Source organism: Bos taurus, chromosome 13 (genome assembly GCF_002263795.3).
Source record: "Bos taurus isolate L1 Dominette 01449 registration number 42190680 breed Hereford chromosome 13, ARS-UCD2.0, whole genome shotgun sequence".
Lineage (NCBI taxonomy): Eukaryota > Metazoa > Chordata > Mammalia > Artiodactyla > Bovidae > Bos > Bos taurus.
The window spans coordinates 21694332-21722208 of NC_037340.1; the positions used below are offsets into that span (position 1 = coordinate 21694332).

At 38.3% G+C, this 27877-nt stretch overlaps 1 protein-coding gene across 7 annotated transcripts in view; it reads left to right on the plus strand.

Moving 5' to 3' along the window:
- PLXDC2 (plexin domain containing 2) overlaps positions 1–27877 on the plus strand; it is a 430201-nt gene that overhangs the window by 382151 nt on the left and 20173 nt on the right. For all 7 annotated transcript variants that reach the window (XM_005214189.5, NM_001077928.1, XM_015473986.3 and 4 more), the window contains one exon: positions 8932–9092. In XM_005214189.5, coding sequence (XP_005214246.1) covers positions 8932–9092 — 161 coding nt within the window. The remainder of the gene's footprint in view (positions 1–8931; positions 9093–27877) is intronic.

Genomic DNA, 27877 nt, shown 5'->3' on the forward strand with positions numbered 1-27877 from the left:
AAGGGTTTTGCATGTTGATCTCATTTAATCCTTAGAGTACCCCATGAAGAAAGTCATACTATAATCCTATTTTACGCATGAAATATCAGAAGGACAGGGATTTAAGTATTCTGTCTGGGGTCCCTAATCTGTAAGGGATGTAGCCTGGCTACAACACTAAACACTCTGCTGTCGGAGCATGTGCTATGCTCCCCATAGCCATCCTGGCCTGCAACCTGGGAGAGCTTCTCCAGTTGTGGCACTGAATATAACGGAAGAATCCTCTTCACCCTGTACCTATCAGAGTGAAAAGACAGATGTGTGTCCAAACCACTGAGCTAATCTGGAGCCTTAGCACCTGCACGCCGCTCAGTCACGGCTGTACCACCAGGTCAGTATGAAGCCTCCTTGAAATTGTTCACAGAAATGGGATCCTTTCTCTCACTGAAGCTTGAATGCATGTTGAATGAAAGCGTGGACACTGTAGCCATTTGCCTGCCACTCTGCCTCTACTAAAGCCATCCAGGATCTCAGCAAACACAGACAGCTCCAGGTGTCAGTTCATGATCAGAATGAGCCCCGTGGGTCCTCTGAGCCCATCCCTCGACAGGTTAACTGTCGACAGGTGACTGTAAGATTCATAGTAGTGCTTTATACCCACGTGTGGGGCCAGTTCACAAAGCTGATTTAATGGGAAAGGTAAGGCTGAGACTAGTGCTCACCTCGAGAAGTAACCATATTCTATCCCACATTCAACGTGTGGAGCTCTGTATTCCAGGAAACTTGATATTCCAGGACCTAAGGGAAGACAGCCATGATAAACACACTTTTTTAGCATGCTTCTTCCTTCCCAAGCAGGCCAGCTGAATTTGCCCCCATTAAAGCCCTTATCTGAGCCATGTTTTGGCAGTTCTGATGTGAAACATACCCTTCAAAACTGGTCCTCAAGTGGTTTCAGTTTTTTCTTTCCACCCTTGATATATGTGCCTGTTTATTAGCTCTGGTAACACACATTAAAATATAGTTCGAAGCTCTACCCAAGTTTATTTTTTTCCAATTTCCAATTCTGTCTTTTTGAGATACATTCATATAGTCCTGCCCATTTACCCTCCTGGGAGATTTCATATGTCAGCCACAACAAATAGCAAAAGGTTGTGTGGTTGTTAACATCAAGGGCTAATGTTCAATCCTGAGGTACCCACAAGGGCCAAATTGACATCTCCAGCAACTAAGTTAACCCATGCTTTCATAGGAAGCACTTAGGTTCTCATTAATTGTAAATATAAACTCAGGTGCCAAAGAACTTGAGACTGGCTTAATATTTAGCAGTTTTCTAAAGAAGCTGTCCATAAGGTTAATTTTGTTTAGACAGCCTACCAAACCACAGCAGCTGGGCTTTTGTTTTTCAGATACTGTGTGCAGATTCTATGTGGCATGGCCATGTCCCAGTTACTGCTGGAGTCTGGGGAGAGACAGGTTAACTCTTACGGAGCTTGGTGGTTTGTTTTCCTTCAAAGGGGTCAACAGTGAAGGTACATGGAGATTGATCTTGATCTTTCCACTGGAAAAGCTATTCACTAAGACATCCTTGCTTTATCCAGCATGCACTTAAGCTTCCCATTTCCATGAATAATTTCAAGAAATCCTCATATTGACTTGGTAAGACAGCCATGATTAAAAGAAATGGCAATAGCAAGGGTTCACATTAGCTAAGTGGTTTGGACACACATCTATCTTTCCACACAGACGGGAGCAAGGTGAAAAGGTTCCTTCTCTATGATCAGAAAACATGATGGATTTGATAGGGAAGTGAACATTTATTGCATTTGTATATTCATTCATATGTTTGTATATAAATGAACTGTTTTACTATAAGGGACTTAATTCAAATGGACAGGATTAAATGGCATAAAGAGTCACTCTCTTCTGTACCCCCAGATCTTGAAAGTACATTGTCAACCTCTTCTTTGGTATTCCATTGTAATTGTGAATATATTTGTCATATATATTTAATATGTTTACTATTTAGATGGGAAACTTAAGTACTAAGATTTCTGTGAGTTATTTTATAAAAGTAGAGATTTTTAGAAAACAATTTTTAAATATACTTTTTTTTTAATTTTATTTTTAAACTTTACATAATTGTATTAGTTTTGCCAAATATCAAAATGAATCCATCACAGGTATACATGTGCTCCCCATCCTGAACCCTGAAGAAGCAAGGCAACTTGATATAGAAAGCTGACGTTAGGAAAACTTTAAAAGTTAGATCTTATAAAGATCTTGGTTGCTGAAAATATTAGAGACACAGGTCAATTATTACAAAACATAGCACATACAAATAAGAAATGAAAACCAGAATGGATCATTACAAGGATTTGCTTTTGGTGTTGCAGTAGCCATAGATATGGTGAATCCCCTGTTTCTGATGCTCACACACACACATGCACAAAAGCACTAATCACATAACAAAGCTAGTAGCAGACTGGGTGGTGACTACTCTCCAAAGTCCCTCATTTTGATGGAATCAAGCATTTCTTTTAATATGATTTCACGGAAATTTTATTTAGCCTTATTTTCCTGAGATAAAAGGTAGCGGATTATTGTTTAAAAAGGATTGTCATACCCTAAGCTCTTTTAAGCCAGAACATTTTATATGTTTCCCTGAATGAAATTTCACAGCTGCTCTGTAGTAGCACAGGCTGCAGACGAGAAGCTGGGCCAGCTGCCCCTGCCAGAATATTATTCTCACCACACATAATGCACTTAGCTGTGTTTTGTGCACCATTTTAATATCTTTTCACAGTACTTACTCAAATCCCTCCTAAGGAGATGTCATCATGTGAATTATAAATGAATGTAGGGTCACAGTGATTCGTATTGTGGATTAAGTATGGCTTGTATAATAGTTTCAAGGAACCCTAATACCCAAATAATATTGACAGATTGGTAAGCATCCAAAAGAAAAAATAGGGACACCATGATTAAGAAAATGAAAGAACAAAGAGAATTATGAGAAATAAGAAGGTATGTAAAATACCCAGAGAAACTCTAAATGAAGTCAAGGTCATGATCATGTTTGTAGAAAATTAAAAAAAAAAAATAAATAAAAATAAAAGAGACATGAAGGAAATTATGTGAGCTACGAAATGAGATCAGTTGCAAGGGAAACTTCCAAAGGAAAAGTCAGTTTAGTGAAAATTTTTACTTTTACTTGATTTTCTGCTGTTATATTTGGTAGCTCATAAATGGGTTCAATAATATTCCACAGGGAAACTCGTGTGTTTTCAATCCAAAAATGCAACACTAACATTTTAAGCATTTTGTAGTTCAATTTCATTCTGAAGTGTTAAAAAAGAACACTTGACATCATCTGTATAAGATTTATGGATTTTTGAACAAATTCATGCAAGACTTTTCCCAAAGCCTCTTGGTCCCCCAAAAGACATTATATTGTGGAATTTATAGGTTTTTTTAAAAGCCAAGAGAATAGTTAGATTTAGAACTAACTCTTTAAAGTGAATAAAATTTCAGACAAGGAATGTTTCTACTTTAGTTTTACTTTATTGCTGGACTTTAGTTACTGATAAGATTTAAAAGTGGGTATGATCATTTCAGCAGTGTATTAAAACTTCTAATGTATTCAAGAATTGTACTTCTAAATATCATTAATAATACTACATACATATAAATACTGAAAAAAAAATAACAGACGTAGAAAGACCTAGGAGACATAGTGGTCTAAAATTAAATGCTACACCTTGAAGAAACAAAAGGTCAATTTTTTTTCCCTTCTTTCCTCCTATCGTCTTTCTTCTACTTTTTTTCATCTTATCTTTTATCAATACTTTATGAACTTTTCTTGGAGTGCAGAAAATTAAACACATTTACATGAGGTCCTGGATATTTTCAGAATGTGCAGCCTTTTAAAAATCTGTCATCTTTGCTATCATGGTAGCTATAAAACTTACCAAAAGATAGGATAATGCCTTGATTGATTTGACAGTTCTCAAAGTCCTCTCTGTGTCTAAATATTGATCTGTGTTTTATAAAGCACTAAAAGTTAGAAACTCATAAGAACTGATAGGTCACTCTGTGGATTAGATGGGAGTGTATTATCTTTGATACTATTGATTTTCTGTGCTTCATTTATGTTTTAAAGTATGTCTACAAGAGAGCAGAAAAAAGGCTTTGATTTGGTAGCCTTTTCAAATATATTTATGTATTTCCTCTTTTGTTTTTGGCTCTGAGGCTCCCTTCGGGGGGTCTTATTGTCTCTTATCATTAACTCATCGTATTTAAATATACAGGGTAAAGGTAAACAATGAAAGACTCGAGCTGTCCTCTGTGTGATACTATGTGTGTGAGAAAGAGTAATTCTTCAACTTTTGTTCACTTTGGGGCGTAAATGAAAGAGCATAAGACATTTCTAAGACTAGAATAAGAACTTGGTTTTCAGGCTAGATTCCTCCTGACCTCTTTGAATATTCCCCCAACTCATATAGACTCTGACGAACTTTAGAAGTTTGTACCTGAAACAGGTTCAGAGTCTTCTTCGACCTACTTCTTTCTACTGATTGCCAAGAATAATCAGCTGTACCTCAGGAATGAATATTGTCAGAGATGACATCTCTGTTCATTGTCTTTTCTGAGGAATGAAATCAACTTATTTGAGCAGTCTGCCCTCGAGGTGAATGAACTAAATTTCAATTATGGAAATTACTAGCACTTCCTTAAACCTTTTAAATTTCAACTTGTGTTTGAGGTGATCATGATTTTTATCACAGAGGGTTCTCTGTGTTATTTGCAGTTTCCCGTAAGTGTGTAAACCCTAGTCCCTTTAATTGAAAAGTGGTATCAAACTGAAAACCAAATAGTGAAATAATTTGAAATCAAAGCACATCAATGATGTATTCACTTTATCTCCAGATTTAATGTTCCTTAATGTGCCATCATAATACCTGTTAATAAAGAAAGCAGCTAGAATAGAGATGCAGAAAGCTTGGCTAAATAGTGAGAGCAGAAGAGTAAGTTCTCCAGAAATATGAGTACAATTTTTGCCACTTCATTTTGATTATTTCTGAAGTATTTAGAAATAGCATGGGCTTGGGACACCAAGATACCTCTGTAATATTTTGAAATTTGCTACATTTCTCCTTAAATGATTTGTTCTAATTATGACACGTCTTAAAGTCATGTGCACATTCATGGGTTCCTAAGTATTTCTTCTGTCTACTGGTTAGTAATATTGTGAAAATCCATGAAGATAGTTTATTTTGTTAAAATCATCATCATCCAAAGATGTTTTAAAATGCTTCTTGGCTTGTAACAAACTACATTCTGTACAGGTTTCACTAGATATGAAATGGTGTCTTAACATCCATACCAGCACTGCAAAGAAGAATTTGTAAAGGAGGATATTATAAGTAGCCATTATTAGAAATATAGATTAATAATCATTGTGAGTGTAAGCATTTATGCCTAAATAAAAGGAGTGAGTGGATTTCAAGGAATAAATGCAGTTATGATTATGATTTTTTATTCTAAAGATTGGCAACATATGGCCTGCAAGTCATAGATAGTTTTATTGACAAGAACTGCTGAGTTCTTGAGTGAAACATGTCCCTAGCTCTCCTCTTCCTTCCTAAGATAACTGTCCCTTGCCTGCTGCCTTCTCAACAGGCTCTGGGTCTCTGGCCCATTTGAGAAATCACAGTCCAAGGTCAAGTCACAGGTGTCTTTTCCTTCCCCTCCCCATCTTCACATACACACACACACAAAATTAAACTAGACTTTATGATGCTTCTGAAAGATTACTAATCCCAGAAATAGAACCAGATGCTATTTGGATAGATGGATGCATGAATGAAAAGAGAGCAAGATGGATGAATGCATGCATGCATGCATGGATGCATGAATGGAAGAAGAGATGGATGGATATAAAGAGGGATGGATGGGTGGATGGAAGGATGGATGGATAAATGGATAGATGGATGGATGAATGGATGGAAGGAGGGGTAGTTGGATGGAATTATACATGAGATTTGAATAAACATTCAAGACTTTCTTTCGTGACTCTAGCAGATATTTTTGCCACATATTCTCCAAAGTAACATTTTATTTTTTTTAATTTAAATTTATTTATTTTAATTGGAGGCTAATTACTTTATAATATTGTATTGGTTTTGCCATATATCAACATGAATCTGCCATGGGTGTACACATGCTCCCCATCCTGAACCCTCCTCCCTCCCCATACCAACCCCCTGGGTCATCCCAGTGCACCAGCCCCAAGCATCCTGTATCCTGCATCAAACCTGGACTGGTGATTCGTTTCTTATATGATATTATACCTGTTTCAATGCCATTCTCCCAAATCATCCCCCCTCTCCCTCTCCCACAGAGTCCAAAAGACTGTTCTATACATCTGTGTCTCTTTTGCTGTCTCGCATATAGGGTTATCGTTACCATATTTCTAAATTCCATATATATGCGTTAGTATACTGTATTGGTGTTTTTCTTTCTGGCTTACTTCACCTGTATAATAGGCTCCAGTTTCATCCACCTCATTAGAACTGATTCAAATGTATTCTTTTTAATGGCTGAGTAATACTCCATTGTGTGTATGTACCACAGCTTTCTTATCCATTCTTCTGCTGATAGACATCTAGGTTGCTTCCATGTGCTGGCTATTATAAACAGTGCTGCGATGAACATTGGGGTACACGTATCTCTTTCAATTCTGGTTTCCTCGGTGTGCAACATTTTAAATTAATCCTACTTTTCCATGAAAGGAATCTGTCGCCCTCTTTTAAAAATAAAAAAAAAAGCCAAGTGTACAAAATGCAGTAATACAAGTACTTAAGAATGAAGCCAGACTCTTAAAAGTAACAAATATTAAGGGCAAAACATAATTTATGCAGTGTCCTGAATCTGACAGTGTAATTTGCCTCAATCTGCCTCATATAAAATATAATAATGTAATAACTACATTAGTTAAGTACTTATTGTATGCTAGGTGCTTTCTTATGTATGTAATATGTATGAAATGTTTGATTTTCACAGCAACCCTATGGCATAGTTACTGTTACTGACATGGAGAGAGGGCCTAACCAAAGACTAAGCAGGCTACATTAGGAGCAGGTGTGTAGCTGCCCACCCCATGGCTGAGCAGCCAACTGTCCTAAGTGGTGAAATTGGCTTGAATTAACTACAACGTGCAGTGTGAGCCTTCTTCCTGGAAGTTACAAGCCTTCAGTAGAGTCCAGAGTTGTCAGATTCTGCCATTTGAATTATTGTCAATGTGAGAAGACATGTTCCTGATACTTCTTCCTCTACCATCTTCCCAGAATCCTCTGAAAATGAACTTTTACATAATGGATTACTCTAAATTATACATTCCGTGACTAATGAACTTCTGTTATGTTAAGGGAAAGCTTTAGGAATTTAAGCTTTATTAGCTGTGGAGTGCTGTGCAGTGCTTCGTTGCTCAGTCATGTCCCACTGTTTGCGACCCTGTGGACTGTGGCCCGCCAGTCTCCTCTCTCCATGGGGATTCTCCAGGCAAGAATACTGGGGTGGGTTGCCATGCCCTCCTGGGGATCTTCCCAACCCAGGGATCGAACCCAGGTCTCCCACATGGCAGGTAGATTCTTTACCATCTGAGCCAACAGAGAAGCCCATTAGACATGGAGAAGAATTACTGAATACGAACTATGGGTCTCATGCAAAGAATAAACAAATAATAGCAACAAAACTTGAAAGCATGGATGGGAAGAATTGGGAGTTCATATTTCTTTTCTCTATTTGGAATTTTGTTGTCTTGTATTTACCACACATTCTGATAGATAGTCATGTCTGGTTTTTTTCTACTAATAAAATTATGATAAAAGAAATAAATCAGTGCTTATTAATTGAGGTTTAATAGACCAAAAAATGTTTAAAACATAGATGCAAAAGTTGGAAATAACAAAGATGTAAATTGCTAATGAAAGGATTAGGAATCACTGTTCTAGAACTTCTATGAGTCTTAAAGAATTGTCTAATGATTCAAAAATACCCATCATATTATGTAATAAGGTACAATTTCCTGGTGCACATAATTTAAGAATATCTCCTCTAAATGCCTGAGTAGACATCAAATATTATAGAATCTTAGAACAAGAGAAGACTTTAGAGATTGGCTTTATTTGGTTGCTTGGCTTGGCTTGGCTAATTATTGCTTTCAAAATTTAATTTCTCCTTTTTCCTTACTCTCTGAAATGGATATTACAATGGAGAGCATCTTAGTAAAAATTACAGAAAATGATATTAGTCTGTGGCATAGTAGAATATTTTCATATGCTGTGTGTTCCCTTTAGATAGTGATAAACTATTTGCGGGTCATTTAGCATCCATCTGTTACACTTTTATAGAGCATTTCAGTTTAAAACAGAGTTTGAAAATAATCCTTTGAACTCATGCACAGACTTTCTCAAAATGCCTGTGTAGCCCACCAAAAGATGTTTGGTACTCTTCAGTTCACATTTTCCAAAAGAAAATGAGAGAGGAGATTTCAAAAAGTAATCAATTTTTCCATAGGTAACAGTGCCAGTGGTTTAATGAGAAAGATCAAAGTTAAATTTATTACACAGTTAATTAGAGTTTTAGATTTTCCCCAGTACTTTTAGAATAAAGGCTATTAATTTTGCCTTATTTAACAGAATAAAGACTATTGAACCATAAATTAAAACACAGTTATAAATGTGCTTTTAATCATTAAGAGTATGGGTTTTTCATTTGCCAAGCACCTAACTTCTAAAATTGGTGTTGCGGAAAAGAAAAGTCGTTCAGAAAGTAAAAAAAAAAAAAAAATTCACTGGTACTTTATTAAGAATATGAATATCCCCCTGAGTGAAAATGCAGATCTATGAGTGCACCCATGAATGTCTGACAGCGGTGCTGTTCTTCCAGCCTCTACAGATGACAGTGCAGCCGAGAAGAAAGGAGGAGCCCTTCATGCCGGTCTCATCGTCGGGATTCTCATCCTGGTCCTCATTATAGCCGCGGCCATCCTTGTGACAGTCTATATGTATCACCACCCGACATCAGCAGCCAGCATCTTCTTTATCGAGGTAAGTGTCAAGTAGAGTACGTGAAAACCTTGCCAACTGATGAACTGTAGCCATTTGCTAACACCACCTGCATTTAATATTTAGCACATTTTCTCCACTTTGCACTTGGGAGCTGGCTGGTTTCACATACGCACGCACGCACGCACGCACGCGTGTATTGATGGATGGCTTTCATGTGCTGAGTTCAGTTACCTTATCTCAGGAGCTTTTAAAGAAATAAGCCATCTTGCCTTTTCCAGACCTAAAAGAAAATAGAAACCATATTTTTTGTCTCATTACAGCAAGTATGTGAACCAGCTGTTCTTCTGATCCTAAAAGGAATGTACCATGTGCCACAGGCTGAGGGACTTAGCTTAAATCAACTAATCGATAAATACTGAGTATTAGCTGGGTTCATAGTACACTATGATGGGCCTGCTCTTAAAATGCTTACAAAACATTTAGGAAAAATATAGATTTCCCTACAAAATAACAGTTATAACAATAAGATAATGGTATGTGCCATTGCCATTTTGTGTGAACGTGTGTGTTTTTATACATTTATCAATATATATATAAATGCATATGCATGCACACACACTCATTCAAACACAGTGAGAGCACCAAGCCAAATGAGTGTTGTGTTTGCATGTACAACATGCCAGTGCCCAAGAGCAATAGGTAGGAGGAACAGCGTTGGTGTACAAAGGGCCAGAGCCAAGCCCTGGTATCCAGGAGGCCTGAGACTGGGAAGCCTGGGGGCCACAGGATAAGGTCCATGTGACCAAGTCACCTTCTATCTCTCAGACAACTGGCTTCCTGGTCCCTCTGTGTGCATGGCTTCCATCCCAACATCATGGAGCCAATGCTCTTCAACACAACATAAATACTAGAGCAGTGAAGGAAACCTCCCTCAGAGCTTCCAACTTGAAAAGTTTAAATCTTCTCCAGCTCACCAGGTGATATACAGATAGTCACTTAGAATTTTATTCACGTGTTAAGTGAGAAATTGTGATGACCTTTAAACTACAGATTTACCTTTGGCCTCTGTACCAGTGGAAAGTGAATGCAGATCAATTAAAGAATTGTTCAGAAGTCCCCTATGGCTCTCAGCTGTCTGTGGAGTGAAGTGCAGTCTTCTCAGACCTCCTTCAAGACCTTGGCTGTTTCCATCTTGTCTGTCAGTTCGGTTTTTAATCCCATAGCTCCTCAACTTGGAATTCATGTTAGTTGCTCAGTTGTGTCCGACTCTTTGCCACCCATGGACTGTAACCCACCAGGCTCCTCTGTACATAGAACTCTCCAGGCAAGAATACTGGAGTGGGCTGCCATTCTGTTCTCTAGGGGATCTTCCAGACCCAGGGATTGAACCCGGGTCTCCTGCATCACAGGCAGATTCTTTACCATCTGAGCCGCCTTCAACATGGAGTTCAGTACCATCCAATTCACTTCATGTTCTTCTCCACACGCACCCCAAATTCTCTATGCCACCAAGACGTTGCTCCTTCTGTTCCTTCCACCGAGAAAGTCCCCTCTTACACTTCAGTCTTTGAATTCTGGATCCCAGTAGCCTTCAACACCATGTACCCTGTAAGCTTTCCTTACCATCGCTCTGCCAGGACAGCCGCACATATTCTCTCTTTCCTCTGAAATTCTATCCATAGTAATACATCTATATATTTCTCTGGTATTTACCTTTCTGTTTTGCATTAAATATATAGGTGATTTATTCCACCCTGAAGACTTCTAACTTCCTCGAGATTTCAATTAAATAACTGAAATCTCTTTCAAATAAGGGTATTCTATAAGTACTTTCTAGAAAAAAGATAAATATCCTAGGATATTTCAAACTTCCACTAAATTTTCACACACAATGTCTTCCAAAACTGGCATTCTCATTTAAAGTGATAATTTAATGACTTACTGGAGTGGGAAAGCCATTGCCTTCTCCAGGGGATCTTCCTGACCCAGGGATCAAACCCAGGTCTCCCTTATTGCAAGCAGATTCTTAACCGTCTGAGCCACTAGGGAAGCCAAAGTCGTAATAATTGTATAATGATGAGACATTGTGTTTGGTTGGAAAATTCATATTAAGTCTTGTTGATGTGCTTCCATCTTAATTCTGATGGAAGAAAGGTCATTTCCCAAGGTTATGACTGCATTGCTCCAAGGGCTGACAGGTGACAAGCTGTAAATCTTCAGTGACTGACCAGACACCAAGCTGCTGCTGTAACCCTCACGTGTTTAAGCCTTTTAGTGCCCTGTGTCCTATACTCTCATAACACAAAGGAAGAGACAGGCCGAGTGGTGGATCGCCTTCCCCAAGGTCAAAGAGCCACAGTTCTAGGAAGAATCCTCGTCTTTCCACACCTATTCCTCAGGTTCCCAGCTTCTCTTCTCTTTGCCTTTTTTCTTGCCATTGAGTCATTTGCCAATAATTCTGCCTCCATCACTGGCTCTTTGACACCCTGCCGTCCTCATGCATCTCACAGTGGCTGGTCAGCAGATGATTTTTTAAGATAATCATCATAATTGTACTATTATTAAAGCTGATCCATGTCTGCAAAATCAAAACAGAAATGCATGATGACTGCCCAGTTTTACTGACATGCCAGACCTATGAATTCAAAGATTTGAATTACTAACTAAATTAGAGCTATTGGTGCATGAAGAGATTGTGTTTATCAATATTGTCTAAATTGCTTTTCATCTTCTATATTATACTACTGTCTGCTTTTTAGGCGAATTTCATGTGCTTTTTTCCATTAAGAAAGTTGTACCTCTTCATTATTAAAAAAAAAATCTGTGGAAACATAAAAGCAAAAAGTAAAGTCATTTAGAGTCCTAATGTACAGAACTAATCACTATAACTGTGTTTTTCTGTAATTTTTACATGCATAACTTGGTGTCTGCCTACTTAGTATAATTATGATTTAACTGACATGCAAATTTATACTTTTTATTTTTGAAACATCATTCTGATGGCTGTATGCTATTCCATTCAACATTCATTCAACAGCTTTAAGTTGATTGTCCCATATGCTGTGAAGAGAGTTCAGAAACACCAAGGGCCTAACATTATTTACAATGCCTTGAAGTAAAAAGAACCTTATTTCAACCAATTCAACTGTGCATTAGTTTTCTATTGCTGCTGTAACAAATTACCATGAACCTGATAGCTTAAAACAACACACAGTCTCTTACAGTTCTGAAGGTCAGAAATCCAAACTCAGTCTCATTAGGCTAAAGTCAAAGTGTTGGCGGAACTGACTCCTTCTAGAGGCTTTAGGAAGAATCATTTCCTTACCATTTGCAATTGTTAGAGGCTGCATGCATTTCTTGGCTCCTGGCCCCTTCTTCTCATCATTCCATCTCTGCTTCTGTCATCACATCTTCTATTACTAACTCCAACCCCTACCGTCTTCTCGTCAGGCCCCTTGTGATCCCAGATAACCCCCCCAGGTCATGGGCCTTAGTTTAATCACATCTACAAAGTCTGTTTCGCCTATCTGGTGGTTGACCCGTTTTTGCAGTTAGGACATGGACATCATTGGGAGGCCCTTATTCTTCCTATCACAGATTGAATCAAATGTGAACTGCATCACACACTTCTCATTAAACTGGGATATGCCCTTGACTTTAAGACACATCCCAATGTCCATGATGTTAAAATGTGACCCAGTATGTTTCTTGTGTATTTCACCACGAAATCCAGACTGCATTAAACACTTATAAAAATTGGTTTCCATGCTAAAAAAAAGTGTATGCTGTGATGAATTTTTTTTAATTTTATTTTAATTTATTTTTTTAATACCAGAAACAGTGTATACTGGGATATAAACAAGTAACAATTTTGTGATAGTTTCAGATGAACAGTGAAGGGACTCAGCCATACATGCACATGTATCCATTCTCCGTCAAACCCTCTTCCCATCCAGGCTGGCACATAACATTGATACAATAGCTTTCTGTTGGGTATCCATTTTAAATATAGCAGTGTGTACATAACCTTCCCAAAGTCCTTAACTATCCCTTCCCCACTGGCAGCCATGAGTTTGTTTTCTAAGTCTGTGAGTCTCTTTCTGTTTTTTAAGTCAGATCATTTGTATCATTTCTTTGTAGATTCCACATATAAAGGATGTCATATGATATTTCTGTTTCCCTGACTTACTTCACTCCATATGACAATTTAATAACTTGGCCCTTAAGTGGATAGGCCACAGTTTATGCACCCATCTTGTATTCTGGTGCATTTGGGGTTCTTACCATTGTTTGCTCTTATAATTGGCCCCATGAACATGATAATGAACATGATAATGATAACAGTGAACATTTACTAAATTCACTGGTGAAAATGACTTGTATTTATTATCTCATTTAGTCCTCACAGAGAACTGTGAGGCACTAAAATGGTCTCCATGTCATAGATGAGGACCATAAGGCACAGAATTTAAGCAGCTTGCTCAGTATCATGTATTTAGTCCATGGTGGAGTCAGAGTTTCAGCCCAGGCTCTCCAGAATCATGCCCTTAACCTCTAGGCTATGCTGTCTCTCTGTGGAAAGGGGCTTGCTTCACACGCTGTATGTAGCCATGTAGGAAGATGTGTGCATGCGTGCTAAGTTGCTTAGTCATGTCTGACTCTTTGCAACCCTATGGACTGTAGCCCACCAGGCTCCTCTGTCCATGGGATTCTCCAAGTTAGATTACTGAAATGGGTTGACATGCCCTCCTCCAGGGGATCTTCCCAATTTAGGGTTCAAACCCATGTGTCTTATGTCTCCTGCCTTGACAGGCAGGCTCTTTACCATTAGCACCAGTAGAGAAGCCCAGGAAGATGTGTATCTAAGGACATACATTATGTTCCTAGAACAGATGCCCCGAAGTGTGATCTCATGAAAGAAAGAAACATCTTAAAGGCACTTAACAAATACTGCCAAAATCATTGCCCAAAGGTGTACCCCGCTTTATGTAGCTGTCCTTGCTATTGTCTTGTTTTAGTGAAGATAATAATGACAGTAGCTATTATCTTTGTATTATGTGGATGCAAACACTCTTCCTCATATGTTACCTGGACTTTAGCTTTTAAACTTTTTCTTATAGAAAGAAAATGGGATGAAACAAGGATTAAATTCTAAAAATTCATTGTTACATGGAATGCTCAGTGAATGTGACTCAAGTGATTAAAATCAAGAGAAAAGTAGTTGAGAATGAGGAAGTCTTGATGGTAAACCAAATCATGACTTCATATATTGTGTAATTAAATAATAATTGAGCTGACTATTTACACCTCGTGTCTTAGAGGATCGGGGCTAAGAGTTCCATTCTCCTGAGACAGTCACTCTTTACTCATTTGGCAGAATAGTCTATTTTTCATAAACTTATCTTCTATATTTCTCTGTCATCCTCTTCAGGTCTTAAACTGAGCATTTTCTTTTGATTTTTTCTAGATGGCTTTCATTTGCATTGACCTATCTGGCTTCTCTCAGTAATTTTCAAACAGATACTTGAGTTTGACTAAAACCTATCTCATTATACATGAATGAATAACATGCTTAAAAGTCCTTTTTGGAAATCGGGTTCATTATATTGAAATAAAATAGCAAAGAACAAATATTCAAATAAGCACATGTTCCTTAATTTTTAATAGATTTTCATGAAGCTGCTATTTCTTTGGAAGAATTAAAATGCCTTGGGTTCTACATGAAATTTAATGTTTGCTGAACATTTCTAGGCATAGATTCTGTGGTTTTATAATACAGAATGAATATGGGTTATAGACATAAATGTTTGCCCACTGTTAAATACTATCATATATCACTATTGAAAATGCCCCTCTATTCCTAAATACTTTAACCTACTCCAGTATTCTTGCCTGGAAAGTTCCATGGATAGAGGAGCATGGCAGGCTGCAGTCCCTGGGGTCACAAGGAGTCAGACACTACTGAGCACGCACATGCACACTGTTCCTGAAAGCTAAGTGGCCAGTGTCCTTTCTCCCCTCCACCATTTTTGGAGGCAACTCCAGTGCAGAGACAGAAACACAGCATGGTGAAACAGTTCACTTGGGGCATGTGACAGCCAGTTTCAGAGCCAAGACTTGAACTCGGGACTAATCTGGCCTGTGGGCTGTGCTGCTATAGCACCCACATAACCACAGGCTCCTGAGCAGTTTGTCATTCAAGGAATTCCTCACCCCAAGAAATATTTGTGAATAACAAGGACCCATGGAGAGTGAGATGAAAGAAAGACAGGCAGCTGTGGCCCTTAACTTTTCCTGGCAATCAGGAGTGCTGCCAGGAAAGAAACCAGAGGAAAGGAGCTAGGCAAGGATTCAAGAGGCTGCTGCTGGGGAGAAAAAAAGTGTTTACTAAAAGTTTGGCATCTTGCTTTACAGCTGCCTAGTGAATAGCACTTGGAAGACAAGAAGACATGATTCATTGACTAACCTGTGTAGTAAATAGAGAATTCATTTCATAGACCCATGGATCTTTTTTTATCTTGAAGTCACATTTCTTTTTTTTTCATAACTGAGTGTTGCCCTTAAGGCATTCTTTAGTAAACTCCAGGAAAAAGTAGGTTCTTGAAAGAAAATATTTATTTTTATTTCTTAGAGGAGGCAAAAGGGGGCATTCACTTTTGATGAACTACTGTGAAGAAAAGATGAGGCAAAATCCAGCTTAAATGGTTTGACACTCTCCTTAAAGAAGTTGTTTTATTAGATGGCAACTTTCCAGAAATATAGCCATGTGAAAAAAGGTGAAAATCATTTGCATTTTTTAAAAAGACACTTTTTGTGTATCTGTCTAAAATGCTGGAATTTTATTCATGTCCATCACTGAATGTTTCTGAGACATCAGTTTAAGTTTATGGTGATTCTTTTATTTATGCAGTTACCAAAATAAGATCTCTTTATAATCTTTCATTTACTTTTCTGGATAACATGTATATGTGTGTGTGTGTGTGTATATGTATATGCTAAGTTGCATCAGTCATGTCAAACTCCTTGCAACACTATGGACTGTAGCTCACCAGGATTCCCTGTCCATGAAATTCTCCAGGCAAGACTATAGTGTTTTTAAATTAATAAAATATTTTCTTCATCAGGAAGAATTATTAAAAATAGTGAATAAAATATTTAATATCTCACTGAATTCTCTGCTCTAATTGCTTCTTAATTACCATGTGCTGTGCTTAGTCACTCAGTCATGTCAAACTCTTTGTGACCCCAGGGACTGTAGCCCACCAGGCTCCTCTAGCCATGGGGATTCTCCAGGCAAGAATACTGGAGTGGGTTGCCATGCCCTCTTCCAGGGCATCTTCCCAACCCAGGGATCAAACCCAGGTCTCCCACATTGCAGGCAGATTCTTTATCATCTGAGCCACCAGGGAAGCCCCTTAATTACCATACCATAACTCATTATTTTTAATGGTGCATAAAGCCATGAAATAAATTTTATATATATTCATATTATATTTTTATCATACATATTTATATGTATATATATTTTTTATGGGGCTTCTCGGGTTGTACATTGGTAAAGAATCTGTCTGCCAGTGCAGGAGAAGCAAGAGGTGTGAGTTTGATCCCTGGGTTGGGAAGATCACCTGGAGGAGGAAATGGAGAAAATTCCATGGACAGAGGAACTTGACGGGCTCTGGGGTCACAAAGAGTCGGACACAACTGAAGGACCAAGCGCACACACACATATAATTTACACTTGTGTATGAAATTCCACAGGGAGATCCTTAAAAGATGAAAGAATCAAGTGAATAAATAAATAAAAACCCACAGAACTACAGTCTACTTGGGTGTCTTTAAACCTGAATTATGTTGCTTTAAGAACACGATATATGTTTTAAGTATTCCAAGTCTTTCTTTCTGTTAGCTCTTTAAAAGAAGGTTGCTCTACTTATAATACCAACGGTTGAATAATTTCTTCTTTTTGACTTTAGTATCTGACTTTTGTTAAATAATTTCTTCTTTTTGACTTTAGTGTCTGACTTTGGTTAAAATAAATACTTAAGTCTATTTATAGAGACAGAGACTATAAACTTTAATTTAGCAATGATAATTGGGTTGAAATCATAATAAATTAAACTATAGATTATTTTTCCACCAATTCAAAATAGTGTGATTTTTAGGACAGCATTATAAAACAACTAAACTAAATAATTTATCGTGAATTATGCTTTTGAACTGTGGTGTTGGAGAAGACTCTTGAGAGTCCCTTGGACTATAAGGAGATCAAACCAGTCCATCCTAAAGGAAATCAACCCTGAATATTCATTGAAAGAACTGTTGCTGAAGCTGAAGTTTCGATATTTTGGCTCCCTGCTGTGAAGAGCGGACTCATTGGAAAAGACCCTGATGCTGAGAAAGATTGAAGGCAGAAGGAAAAGAGGATGACAGAGGATGAGATGGTTGGATGGCATCACTGACTCAATGAACATGAGTTTGAGCAAGCTCCAGGAGATGGCGAAGGACAGGGAAGCCTGGCATGCTGCAGTCCATGGGGGTCGCAAAGAGTTGGACACAACTGAGCGACTGAACAAAAACAACAATGCTTTGGATGGAAAGACACATAATAAATTCATTCCTGTTGTTGTTTAGCCACTAAATCATGTTCAATTCGTTACCACTGACCTACCAGGGAAGCCCAATAAATTCATTAGGATAATGAAATATTAGGAGAAATATTGGACTGGGTATGTCTTAATGGGTATGTCTTAACAAACAACATAATTGGATTAGAATTTGTTTAGAAAGAGAGATATATAAAAAATAGGCCATATGAACTAAAAACCACTGAACATGTTGAGCAAAGTCAAAAGAAAACCAAACTGATAAATATATTGATAGCAACAAATCCAAATGTAAAAGAAATGAAATTATTGGGGAGAAAGCTATAATAACAGAAAGTCATAGACAAAGCTATGGTTTTTCCAGTCGTCATGTACAGATGTGAGAGTTGGACCATAAAGAAGGTTGAGTGCCCAAGAAATGATGCTTTTGAATTGTGGTGCTGGAGAAGACTTGTTGAGAGTCCCTTGTACAGGAAGGAGATCAAACCAGTCAATCCTAAAGGAAATCAGTCCTGAATATTCATTGAAAGGAATGAAGCTGAAGCTGAAGCTCCAATACTTTGGCTACCTGATGTGAAGAGCCAACTCATTAGAAGAGACCCTGATGCTGGGAAAGACTGAGGACAGGAGGAGAAGGGGGCAACAGAGAATGAGATGATTGGATGGCATCATCAACTCAATGCACATGAGTTTGAGCACACTCCAGGAGATAGTGAAGGACAGGGAAGCCTGGTGTGCTGCAGTTCATGGGGTGGCAAAGAGTTGAACACAACTAAATAACAACATCAAAATACAAGAAGATATAAAAATTTCAGGAGTACAGAAGAGGAAAAGTAGAATATATTTTTTAAAAACTAAGTAATTATCATGGTTTTGGATTTAAATTTTTATTTACCAACTGTAAAAGCTATTTAGGAGAATATATTTAGTGTAATTGGGAAACAGTATATATCTGTTTTTTAAATGAAATGATTTATGGTATTTCAGTGGAAGAATAACCAGAGGTTATGAGATTTGAAATTATTTTCTATTAACTCTGGTTAATAGGTGGAATTAACTGATCAGATCTTTCAGGGGACTGTCTTTAAAACAAAATCAGAATGACTTCCCTCACTGTATTATTTTATTTTGCTTCTTAGTGAACTTTAATAAATATATGGTAGCCCCAGGGGATAGAACATCTGTCTCATTCATTGTTTTTATCCCCAGGACAAGCACAATGCTTAGTAAATACTTGCTGAATAAATGCGTGCATATGTGCTCAGTCGTGTACAACTCTTTGAGACCCCATGGTCTGTAGTCTGCCAGACTCCTCTGTCCATGGAATTTCCCAGACAAGAATACTGGAGTGGGTTGCCATTTCCTTCTCCAGGTGTGAGAAATATGCTCACCAGCTTCAAACCAAGGAATGGAATCCGAGGCCCAAAGCACAGCAGAAGTGATACTTTGAATGATGGTCTTGCAGGATGAGGTATCTCATGGACAAGTACACCCCTGAAGTTACAGCAAGCTCTTTTATTCCCTACCACACAGATCCCTCCCCAGTTCCTCACTGGCTACGTACTATGGGGTTAAAATCTTCCCAGATGTCATCGTCTAGGTCTCATAGGGTATTCTTTCTACTCCCTTCCCATACGAAGTCCACATTTCTCAACAAGGACTTTAGTTTATCCCTTCCCAAACATCCTGTTAGCTTAGGGACCCTCCAGGTATAAGCTGTTAGACAACACTAACTTGCCAATAATTTTCCAAGAAAAAATGGCTGACTCTGAGTGGAAAACCATTGGTTGATAATTTTCCACACAAGGCCAGCTACCTCATCCTGAAAATGGACCACTTCAAGTTCCATTTCTTACTAGGGGAGCTTCCTGGTCCAGGGATCAAAGCTACATCTCCTGTCTCCTGCAGTGACAGGTGGATTCATAAGTAGTCTCATCTAAAATAATCCAAGTGGAATGTCAATAACAGAATCATAAAATGATAGAAAGTTAGAGACAACAGGAAATTTAAGGAAAAATCAAATGCAGTGGTCCCAACTCTTGCATTACATGTCTCACCTGAAGAGAAATTAAAACTTCATTTCCCTGAATAAACTTTTGTGTGCTTGGAACTATAAGTAACTCTTGAAATTGCAACATTGGTGTTATAAGACTTGATGCATTTGGACATTTTTAATGCAAATCTTATCGGAATATTTTAGTTGAATCTTTCACTGTAAGTTTTAAATGCATAAAATTAATGTTGATTTAAAATATTGCCCTTTCAGGACTTCCCTGTTGGCCAGTGGCTAAGACTCTGAGCTCCCAATGCAAGGGGCCCAGGTTTGACCTCTGATCAGGGAACTAGATCCCACTTGCCATAACTAAGATCTGATGCAGACAAAATATTTTTTTTTAATTTTTAAAAATAAATAAAAATATTGCCCTTTTAAAAAATCATTGGTACATATGTAACAGTTATAAGGCTAATTGGAGCTTATAGGCTCATAGTAAGTAGAGAACCAGTGTTTGTCCATTTTCTCACTTTATAGATGAGAATGTGAATAATAAGAGATGGGAAGTGATTTGCCTGAGACCTTAGTGTTTGACAGTAATGGAAGCAGGAACCAGCTAAGTGCAGTAAGTAGAAAGAGATCAGTGCAAAGCAGACAGACCTTGCAAAAATTCTAGCTTTTAATTTACTAACTTTGTGACTTTTGGTCAATTCCTTAACTTCTCTGTGTAATGCAACCAGGAATTAAAAGCACATTTGCTGCCTCCCAAGGTGCCTTCATCAGCATTGTGTTAAAAGCACTATTTTTAAAAAGATAATCATTAGTTTTAGCCAAAAATTGGTATTTAGCCAAAAATGCCAAAATTTATTGGAGGTATTTATCTTTTTTCCCATTGGGCTTCCCTGGTAGCTCAACTGGTAAAGAATCCACCAGTTCAATTCTGGTTCAAGGATACCCTGGTTCAATTCCTGGGTTGGGAAGATCCCCTGGAGAAGCGAACGGCTACCCACTCCAATATTCTTGCCTGGAGAATTCCATGGACAGAGGAGCCTGGCAGACTACAGTCATGGGATCACAAAGTCAGACATGACTGAGCAACTTTCACTTCACCTCATTTATCTTTTTCCCATTGCTTCCTTCTTGTATATATTGGAGGGGTTCATTTGTTTCCCATACTCAACCCTCCTTTCTTAAGCAAACACTAGTGAGTTATCCAAATGAGAAGAGGCAGGAAAAAAAGTGATTTAGAATGATGTAAATAATTCACAAACCAGGTTCTCAACCCCTGGGTTTAATACCACTGATTATGCAATAAAAGTCATTTTTATAGGTTCTAATCGGTCTGTCTTAGACATCTTGATTTTTTTATTTCTTTCTTTCATTTTAAAAACATTGTGAATGTTGGAGTTACTTCCAGAACTGTAACCTGGCTCACATAATATCATTAGAGTGGTTATCATTACTTCTTTATCACAGGATGAATGTCTTGCGCTTTCAACTAAGCTTTTGTAGAAATTACATGAGTCTTTGTAAAGGATAGAAATGAACATCACTGGAGGCTCTAAGTAAGGAATCATTAAACACTGATATTAGTCAGTTACAACGTTGTATGAAAATAGCTATAAATGCATCTGTAATACCCCTTCCAATGATCTTTAATAGCAGATATGCTTAACATTTTTTTCCTTCCATCCTAATGCTATATTGTTCCCCTTCTTAGGATTTTAATTACTTTTTTATTTTTTAAAATTGAAGTACAGTCGAAGGACAGGCTTCGCAGGTGACTCAGTGGTAAAGAATACGCCTGCCAATGTAGCAGAGTTGAGTTTGATCTGTGGATCAGAAAGATCCACTGGAGAAGGAAATGACAACCCATTCCAGTATTCTTGCCTGGAGAATCCCATGGACAGAGGAAACTGGTGGGCTGCAGTTCATAGAGTCACAAAAGAGTTGGATACCTCTTGACTAAACAACAACAAAGCTGATGTACAGCATTGTATTAATTTCAATGGTACAACACAGTGATTCACTTTTTTATAGATAGGATCATAATTGTTTATTTCAATTTCTGAATTGACTTGAAAAGAGATAGTATGTATCCAAAATTCCAAAATAAATAGGACAAGTTTCTCAAATTTAAAAAAGACATATATTATATATATTGGAGAAGGCAATGGCACCCCACTCCAGTACTGTTGCCTGGAAAATCCCACCGATGGAGGACCCTGGTAGGCTGCAGTCCATGGGGTCGAGAAGAGTCAGACATGACTGAGCGACTTCACTTTCACTTTTCACTTTCATGCATTGGAGAAGGAAATGGCAACCCACTCCAGTGTTCTTGCCTGGAGAATCCCAGGGACGGGGGAGCCTGGTGGGCTGCCGTCTATGGGGTCGCACAGAGTCAGACACGACTGAAGCGACTTAGCAGCAGCAGCACGAGCATATTATATATATATATATATATATATTTTTTTTTTTTCTGTAGTACCTTAAATAGATAAAAAGTTTGCCATCTGCCATTTAGAGTTTTTCTAAACCTTTTCATCTTATGTAAACATATACAAATTAAACACGTCATGAGATACCAGTCAAATACTATAGATCTCTTTTTGTCCTGGCTTGGTTGATAAGCATTACTCTAAATTGTCATTATAAATAGGGTTCACCCCTGGATTTGATGGAATAAGCAGGGGTCCCCAACCTCCAGGATCTAATGCCTGATGATCTGAAGTGGAGCTGATGCAATCATAACAGAAATAAAGTACACAGGAAATGTAATGCTCTTGAATCATCCCGAAGCCACTCCTCCACCCCAGTCTGTGGAAAAATTGTCTTCCATGAAACCAGCCTCTGGAGCCAAAATGGCTGGGGTCCACTGGCCCACAAACCAGTCAGTTGGGTTGTTTCCTGATTAAATGTGGATTAAAACATGCAATCCCTTTAGGACAGAAGATAGTTCACCATTTACCATCCCTAAGGTCATGGCTAATTAGAGTTTAACTTGCTGCTTTTCTTTGACTTCACTGACCTCACTGACCTCACCCCACAGTGATGCTCCAGATACAAGTTACTTTATGAGAACAGCCTCTCGGGGACCGCAGCCAGTCCTGTCGTTGTTCAGAACAGCACTAACTCACATTCAACTTTTATTAGAACATTTATGACCAAAGTAGCTTTATCTCGTCTTTTAACCAAGTCACTAGGTGCCCGTGAGCTGGCTTGTTTCCACACTCACTGCAAATTGCTTTTCCTCAGAGTAAATTGCCTAACAGCAAATTACTACTGTTTTAGTAGACAACAACCACTCGTGGCAGTTTGGTTCAAAAATTAAGAGATACTGCCGGCTACATTATCAATATGGTATTATGAGCTAAGACTAAGGAGGACTGGAATCTTCACAACTTATATCATGGAAAATCAATCCAAACTGAAGCTCCTACTTGTGAAATGCAATCTGGTAGATGCTGTTAATATCACAGAGGTGTAACTCCTAGTTTATATCTATTGTCTGATATAGTTGTTAATAGTTCTCCCACTCCCTCTCAAAGTGTCCTAATTTGGACAATGTCATGTGGTCATCCTCTGTATAATCACATTTGCCAGCTTATTATATAGGTGAAATTGTAGAACATAAAAACTTGAATGACCAAATAGCCACATAGGAATTTAATAATAATACAAGGAACATTAAAGGTTTATTCAATGCTGAATAGTGCAGTCAATTCAGTTCCGTTTAGATCAGTAACTCAGTCGTGTCCAATTCTTTGCAACCCCATGGACTGCAGCATGCCAGGCCTCTCTGTCCATCACCAACTCCCCGAGTTTGCTCAAACTCATGTCCACTGAGTCGATGATGCCATCCAACCATCTCATCCCCTCTTGTCCCCTTCTCCTTCTGCCTTCAATCTTTACCTGTATCAGGGTCTTTTCCAATGAGTCAGTTCTTCATATCAGGTGGCCAAAGTATTGGAGTTTCAGCTTCAACATCAGTCCTTCCAAAGAATATTCAGAACTGATTTCCTTTAGGATGGACGGGTTAGATCTCCTTGCAGTCCAGGGGACTCTCAAGAGTCTTCTCTAACACCACAGTTCAAAAGCATCAATTCTTTGGCTCTCAGCTTTCTTTATAGTCCAACTCTCACATCCATACATGACTACTGGAAAAACCATAGCTTTGACTAGACAGACCTTTGTTGGCAAAATAATGTCTCTCCTTTTTAATATGCTGTCTAGGTTGGTCATAGTTTTTCTTCCAAGGAGCAAGCGTCTTTTAATTTCATGGCTGCAGTCACCATCTGCAGTGATTTTGGAGCCCCAAAAAATAAAGTCTGTCACTGTTTCCACTGTTTCCCTATCTATCTGCCTGAAGTGATGGGACCAGATGCCATGAGCTTAATTTTCTGAATGATGAGCTTTTTTTTTTTTTTTTTTTTTTATGCTAGAACTCTTTGTTTTAAAAAAATTTTTTTTCTATTTTTATTTTTTTTTTTTTATTTTTTAAACTTTACATAATTGTGAGCTTTAAGCCAACTTTTTCACTCTCCTCTTTCACTTTCATCAAGAGGCTCTTTAGTTCTTCTTCACTTTCTCCCATAAGGGTGGTGTTATCTGCCTATCTGAGATTATTGATATTTTTCCCGGCAATCTTGATTCCAGCTTGTGCTTCCTCCAGCCCAGCATTTCTCATGATGTACTCTGCATATAAGTTAAATAAGCAGGGTGACAATATACAGCTTTAACGTACTCCTTTTCCTATTTGGAACCAGTCTGTTGTTCCATGTCCAGTTCTAACTGTAGCTTTCTGACCTGCATACAGGTTTCTCAAGAGGCAGGTCAAGTGGTCTGGTGTTTCCATCTCGTTAAGAAGTTTCCACAGTTTGTGGTAATCCACACAGTCAAAGGTTTTGGCATAGTCAGTAAAGCAGAAATAGATGTTTTTCTGGAACTCTCTTGCTTTTTCAGTGATCCAACGGATATTGGCAATTTGATCTCTGGTTCCTCTGCCTTTTCTAAAACCAGCTTGAACATCAGGAAGTTCACGGTTCACATACTGTTGAAGCCTGGCTTGGAGAATTTTGAGCATTACCTTGCCAGCATGTGAGATGAGTGCAATTGTGCGATGGTTTGAGCATTCTTGGGCAAAATAGTGCAGTCAAGGACTGAAAAATTCTTAGGAAAGAGAGACAGAGATTAATTTAATCAGGGGGAGTTTCATTAAAGAGACAGTATTTGAGCAGAGTCTCAAATGAGTGCCAGGCTGTGGAGGAGGAGATGGCATTCACATGCAAGTAGGGTCTGTTATGATTTTACAAAAATGTTAAATCAAGGAAGGTTCAGATTGGTTGGTTTATTCAACTGTATATTGGTATCTATGGTAAGTACTGGGAGTAGCTTTAATGCAGATGGAGATTACATGTGACAGATTTTGAAGAACTAACTACAAAATCTGGGCTTCAGTCTACAGGCAGTCAAAATCAGTGATGTAATAAAGAAGTAGAAATTGAAAAGGCATTAGGAAAATGGGCTGGAGACAGCTGGAGAAGAGAGAAAGGACCCACACAGGAGAGCTGGAAGGCTGTATTTGTAGTTCATGTGTGACATGAGAACTGGGAGCTGAAGTAGGGTATTAATAGAAGGAATGGAATGAAGCTAATTCAAGAGCCATGTGAAGGCAGAAGACAGAATTCAGCCATTTTCACCTGCTTAATACTTTGTATCTGAAAGTGCCTTCAGTTAATTTTCTTTGGTTCTCAGTGAGATCCGTAAATGTAGTCATTGTTGTACAGAGAAGGTAACTTGAAGAAGTTAAGCAATTTCTAAAACTCCTAGAGCTAATTCATGGTAATGGTAGAGAGGGTGTCCTGATTCTTTGCGTTGAAAGTGTGGGATGAAGAAGAAAGAAGCAAAGATAATTCCAAAGTACAAAATCTGAGAAACAGGGACATAAAATTTTCTGGTTATTAGAATTAGAAACATCAGAAGACAAAGTTAGCTTAGGAAAGAAAGTGAGAGGGGTGGATTTTAAGCATGTTTGTTTTGAGCTGATGGTCAAATCACAGTTGGGCCTCTTCAAAAAAGCAACTGAAGGGAAGGAATGGATTAAGATAAAGCAGTCAGGTGAGAAAATATGAAAGTTACAACAGTGAGAATTGAACTCCAAGAGAATAAAGAATGCCACTGGGAAGAGGGATCAGAGAGTTCATGGCTCTCTTAGGACATCTTAACATTTAGCATTTAGAAACCAGCAAAGGAGACAGTTGATTAAAAAAAAAAAAGAAAACAAAAGGAAAAACCCAAATGCAAGAATATATGCCATCTTAGAGAACCAACAACAGGGAGAATATCAGAAATGAAGAGTACCCATCATTATAAACAGCTCTAGAGACGCCAAAGAATTTGAAGCAATAAAAGGTACTAACTTGACAAAGAGATTGTCATCTGTGAGGATGCAATTTCAAGGGAAGGTGGGGACATCAGATTTAAGGGGCGAAAATAATTGTATAATGTGAAGGCAGAGGATTCAGTCAGACATTCAAGAGAGATTTAGTAATGAGGCCCCCCCCCCAAAGAAAATCAAGTAAAGGCGGTTCTTTGTTTTTCTGATGTTGAGTGTAGGCATAAGGTAAAGAAAAAAAAAATGAACTTTTTTTTTTTAAGGTGCACAGGATTGAGTAGGAAATGCAATTAGCTATGCCATGGAGAGAGACTATCATTTTATTTCAGACAAGAAGAAAGGATCAGTGGATATGAAGTCTTTAGTGAAGAACAAGGGGAAGGGTTAGCATCTTAGTGGCTTAATCTTCTCAATAAAAATGGTGATGAAATACATGATTGAGAGAGAATTGGAACTGGATGGAGTTTGGGTGCATCATACGGATTTAACAAGAGAAGAATGAACTTATCACTGAGTTCACAATTGAAAGAGTGTGATTCTGATCTCAGGTGGCCTCAGCCTGCAGCAGCTTGAAGCAGGGTTTCGGATCCTGGCCAGAGAGTGAGGTCAGGCCACAGCAGTAAGAGCGGTGAATCATAGCCACTAGACCAGTGATCAGTGACAAGGCCCTGGCCCTTCATTGTTGCAGAAAAGAATTCCCACAAAGATAGTGAAATAAGTAAAGTGTTTATTAGGAGGAAAAGAGGAGTGTGGAGAGACACACAGGGTGACTCAGAAATAGAGTCACGCCCCGGTGGCAGTTTGGATCACTTATGGGGGCATTTCTTCCAGGTTTCCTTTGGCCAGTCATTTCTATTTGCCTGATTCTGAATCTGTATTTCATTTATCTTAGGATCCGCCCATGTGCACATCTCTTAGCAAGATGGATTCCAACAAAGAGGCCTATGGGTAGATTGACATCACTCCCCTTTTGACCTCCAAGGAGCTTTCTAATCAAGAAGGTCTCCTTGACTTTGAGAATGAGAAATATGTGGTCTCTTATCTTTTATCTGGGCAGGGCTCAGCCTCTCCAGTTATCCTGTTTTATGGCGTTTCTGTCCATAGGAAATGAACTCTATCTGCTTAGTCTGGGGCCCATCTATCTCCTGCCTTAATCCTTTAGGGCTGGCTTAGCCTGAATATGTGACTTTTTTCTGCAGTAGTGTCACTGCTTAGAGTCTGGAATAGGAAAATGTAGAGGATGAGAATTTAAGATACAGCGGGAAGAACTTAATCTAAAGGAATTAGAGGTAGTGCAGTGCAGGGAGATGGCCAGGCCTTGGAAATGGCTGTTTTGAGATGAGACACGATGAGCAATATAGAAGAGACAGAAGTGGATATTTTCAAAGTGATCGGGGAGGAATTCTGAGGAAGAGAATGTTGAAGTTTTTAAAGTTGTTGGAGGGGATAAAGTAGAAGAGAAAAAACAAAGCACACAAAACCAGAGGCTGAGGTTTTCTAAAGACCTGGAATGAGTTCAGCCAGTAGCCTCCAGGCTGCACTGAGAGTTTCATTCTGTCCTTTGCCTTCATGTTCAATCTGCTCATAAAAGCATCTCTGATGACTCAAATCCAAAGGAATGCCTCTTTCCTCCAAACTCATAAAATTTACTTTCAAATACTTTTAGCACATACTTGATTTTATACTGAGTAATCAAATCTCTTGTCTGTATGTTTTTAGCTTTAAGTGAATTCAATCTTTTGTATGCAAATCCCTTATTTTCCCTAAATATACTTTAAATGCCTTGAGTTAGTGTTGTGTTTTACATATAGGTGCTTAAATAACAATTTTATTG